Raw genomic sequence first — 4,559 nt, forward strand, 5'->3', positions numbered from 1 at the left:
TATAGTAGGTGCTCTCTTTAATTCATATTAATTTATTAATTTAGCAAGGCCACTAGTATACATTCTATAGTTACCTTATCTCACTAAGTTTCAAGACAAGAATATCTTAGGTTTGTTTAATTTCATGTGAAAAGCTAAATTCATTATTCAGGTTGTGATGAACTGAAACTTTCTTGTTTAAAGCTCTTGTTAAGGTCAGTTTAATCATAGTGTTTTAATTTATTATCATCATTTGTCATTATAGTTCACTTCAAATAGCATTGAATTTTTTTGTGAACCTGCCTTCATCATGCTGGTTAAGGAAGGTATGTAGTTCCTTTGCTTATGTAGAATTTATGCCTCATTATAGTTATGTTATGGATCTAAGCTTTGTAGGACTATGTGTTACAAGATACCTTTGAAAGATCTTCACTACATGGAACCCCAGAGTTCATTAATGTTGGAGATTTTGGGAAATTAATTTCTCAGTAATGTAAGTTTATTATTTTAGTGCCTTCTTAATTTATGGCTCTTTAGGTGTCTTAAGTTACAAAATATGAAGTGTCTTACTTGTGGAACATTGGTAGACTATGATAAAGAAAACAATTATAATCTTTTTTTTGTTTTAATAATAATTCCAAATCATTTTAAATTAATAATGAAAATAATTAAGTATTAATTAAGCATAACAGGAAGTACGTCATAATGAGGCTTAATGAATATCGTTATCGTTGTCGGATCAGGTCTGGCACCAGCATAAATCGTGGCTGATTCGTCAATATCGGATCAGGACATTGCCCCAAATCCACGGTCCAGGCTCGATCATCAGTAATGATTCAGGCCTGTATCAGGACTGGTCCATGTTCCAACTCTTGGGCGTGTAGTAGTACACCTAGTAGTCTTTCACAGGTAGAAACTGCTCCCGTGTCTTTGGATTATTATTTAATTCCAGACCTCTTCTCTCAGCTAAAACAATGATTCATGAAGTAATGATTCATTTATTCTATAATATTACATATCCTGTTATACTACACAGTCTGAAGTATTGTTTGAAACTGTTAAGGGTCCATCAGGGGAGTCCGGCTATCGCTTGATGACTTTGAATAAACCAAAAACACAATGCTTTGAGTGGCAATATGATTGACCTACTAACAACTGATATGAAGGTCTCTCTCTCTCTCTCTCTCTTCTATTACCATTTCATATTCTACCTTTCTCATCATAGTCGGTTGTACCTGACGACTCTATCAACTTTATGCTCGTCAGAGGAAGTGAAAAGGCTTTCTGTGCAGGAGGTGACATAAGAAGTAAGACTCGATTTACCAGTTCTTCTAACCAGTTTGATATACAGGAGTCACAGAGGCTGGTCAAACTGGTTCCCCATTGGCTTAGACGTTCTTTTTCCGTGAATACCAGTTGAATTATTTGACTGGTACAGTACACAAGCCATACATTGCTCTCATTAGTGGGATCACAATGGGAGGAGTAAGTATAATAATTATTATAAAATATGTTTATGTGTCAATTATAAATGTACCGATACACATTAGGGTATTGGAACCTCTGTTCATTCTCCATATCGTGTTGCTACTGAGACGACAACATTTGCAATGCCTGAAACAGCAATAGGTAAATGAAAGAGAGAGAGGGAGGGAGAAAGAAGAGAGAGAGAGAAGAGAGAGGACCTTAGTGCTATTCATAAAGATTGAATGTAGATGTGCATGTACATGTACATGTGCCTTTATATGCATGTACATGTATGTAGAACTTCTTTTCAGGTTTCTTTCCTGATGTTGGCAGAGGCTATTTCTTACCAAGACTGAAAGGAGAACTTGGGATGTATTTGGCTTTAACTGGTCAGTAGTAATGAGATACTAAATGTTGTTAGCACTTTCTGCATATGAAACACTGACACCAATGTACAATGTACATGTATGAGAATAATGTGTTTTGATGTACCGTAAACGTAAAAAATTTTTGTGGCGGATAAATTTTCGTTTTTTTCGTGGGCCACACAGATCCACGAAATTTTAATGCAAGGGTGTGGTAGTTAATTCAATAGGCCACGTGATAGCCACACGTACTGACCATGAATATTACTCGTCTCTCTTTCACACTTTAGCATCTCTGCTTCCCAGATCTCCTTATATACATGGTAACCCCTGAAAACTGAAAAGATAGTGAAGGTACACATGAGGTAGACATCTCTGCAGGTGTGGCCATGTCGCCACATGGTCAATAAATTAATAAGATTGGGTAATGCCTACCATGAAATTTTTAATGCACGAAAATTAATTTTTATGAAAAAATTCCAAAAAACACGAAAATTTACCCCACGAAAATTTTTACGTTTACGGTAAATATAAATATTTTCTTATTTGTGCATTTCAAAGTTTACTCAGTATCTTACGTTTATATCTTGCAAACTCATTGCTTTACTGTTAACGGGTGGCAATAGATCTAATAAATTGTTTCAGCAATGTTATTGTGTGGATATACATGTACATGTATTGCATGGATTTAGCACATAAACTCATTTACTTTAATATTGGCTTGGGTAGGTCACAGATTGAAAGGGCGTGACGTACTTCATGGGGGCATTGCAACTCATTTAGTAGGAAAAGAGAAGGTTAAAATTAAACCTCCTGATTATTGTTACTGTAATTCATTCATTTGTTAGATTCCGTCATTGTTGAGTGAACTCACTGAATCATGTGATGATCCGGTTATGAAGAGAGACCCTCATTACGTTGTGAAATCAATATTGGATAAATATCACAAAGAGGTACATGTATATAATCTGTGATTCATGTTGTTTGCAATGTGTCAAAAATTTCAATTGCATAGTTGCCAACCGTCCCGGAATGTCCGGGACAGTCCTGGATTTACTGCTGTTGTCCCGGAGGGGTCCCGGATTGCTCTCTGTACCGGATCAGCCATTTTTATAGTCACACCCATGTAAAATTGACCACTCCCAGTAATAAAAATTCAATTATTATCAATTATAATCATAGCTGCATGAACAGTGAGCTCAGAAGTTAAAATTAAGCTCAAAAATGAACTCAAATTGCTGTTCAGGAACTGCTGCAGGGATGTAAGAAGTGATCATCAATCCTAGTGGGTGTGGTTCTATGGGTGTGGCTTCCTGTCCCGGAATTCAGTGACAGAAAGTTGGCAACTATGCAATTGTCATCTCTGTGGAAGTAGAAAAAAGCTAGCCATTGTGCTTGAGTTAATTTCATTTTTAATTATAATATGTATTTTGTGTGGGTGTGTGAATATCATATGGTCGTGTTTATGTTTCGTTGTGATGATGTGTTTGTATACAGTAGTACAGTACATGTATTAGATTTCTGTGTATTAGGTGTGATTGTTTATATTGTTTTGTTTTATTTAGAGTCTTAATATTGATGATAGAAGCTTTTCTCTCACTCCACATGTAGAGCTCATTGACAAGTATACATGTACATGATTTCTTATGCTATTTAAAACACTCTCCCTCTCTCTTTCTGTCCCTCTCTTTATATCAGGTGTTTCTCTGGAGGTAGTGTTGAAGATATACAGATGTCTTTGTTAGATGATGGCTCAGATTGGTCAATCAATCAATTCCAGGTCAGTTCCTATCAATTTCTCAATTATAAATACTTTGTTAATTCAATATCCTGATTTAGTACGTATACAGTACACAGTGAGTAGACACAGCCTTTCCTCATAGCATAGACAATTGTCTTCTCCATATATTGCACTGGCTTATACTTACTTGATTGCATTGCTCTCAACTGCTATTTGTTTTACAGGTTTATTATGCTCATTACTTTACACTCTCTTTTTATATATCTCATCTTCTCTCTCTCCCCCTTACTCGTTGATACCATCTCTCAATGTCTAACCTGCAGTTACTCAGTAAAATGGTAAGTATCATAGTAACTTACAGAAGGGGTTTGGCTCCATTCATAAATTCCCATTTTCATTTTGGGTACCCATCTGGTCTTGTGGGACACATATAACTTGTCAAATATATTCATTGAGTGTTGTGGTCTATTGCCCCTCCTTGTGGATTTATACTGAGCTTCACTTACATGTATATGTACATCATATTGCCTTGTAGACCAACTGGTGGACTGACTTTAATTCTCACTATAAGCTTTGCAGGCATTCAGTTCATCAGGTTAATAGCTGTCGTGACATAGGTATCATCATTTCTGACAGTCTCTCTTGGTCTTTACATTATCGCTCCATTTCTTCTAAAGCCTATGGACAAATGTCACTGATAAGGAGGACATTCTCTACATCGTCTATCAAGGTTAGGAAATTGCTCTATATTTCCCTGGTCTGCTCTAAACTAGTGTACGGTTCACAGTTGTGGCGTCCAATGTTCATTAAAGACATTGTCATCTTAGAAAGGATCCAACGCCGGGCTACCAGATTTATTACCAACGACTATGTATCTAACTATCGTGATAGGCTTCTGTCCCTTCGCATGCTACCCCTAATGTATACCCTAGAGCTGCTTGACATCCTCTTCTTTATCAAATGCCTCAAGTTCCCTGATCCTAGCTTCAATATTCTAGACTATATCT

General features: G+C 36.4%; 1 protein-coding gene across 1 annotated transcript; it reads left to right on the forward strand.

The window, feature by feature from the left end:
• Positions 1-624: 624 nt before the first annotated feature.
• On the forward strand, positions 625-4,555 carry LOC100633036 (uncharacterized; the record flags this gene model as incomplete). Its single annotated transcript, XM_019993488.1, has 9 exons — positions 625-1,464; positions 1,530-1,608; positions 1,758-1,835; positions 2,541-2,608; positions 2,660-2,764; positions 3,377-3,435; positions 3,510-3,591; positions 3,876-3,890; positions 4,088-4,555. Coding segments are annotated over exons 1-9 (963 nt in total), but the record flags the coding sequence as incomplete, so codon positions are not given.
• Positions 4,556-4,559: the final 4 nt, after the last annotated feature.

Source organism: Amphimedon queenslandica, unplaced genomic scaffold (genome assembly GCF_000090795.2).
Source record: "Amphimedon queenslandica unplaced genomic scaffold, v1.1 AMPQUscaffold_13492, whole genome shotgun sequence".
NCBI lineage: Eukaryota > Metazoa > Porifera > Demospongiae > Haplosclerida > Niphatidae > Amphimedon > Amphimedon queenslandica.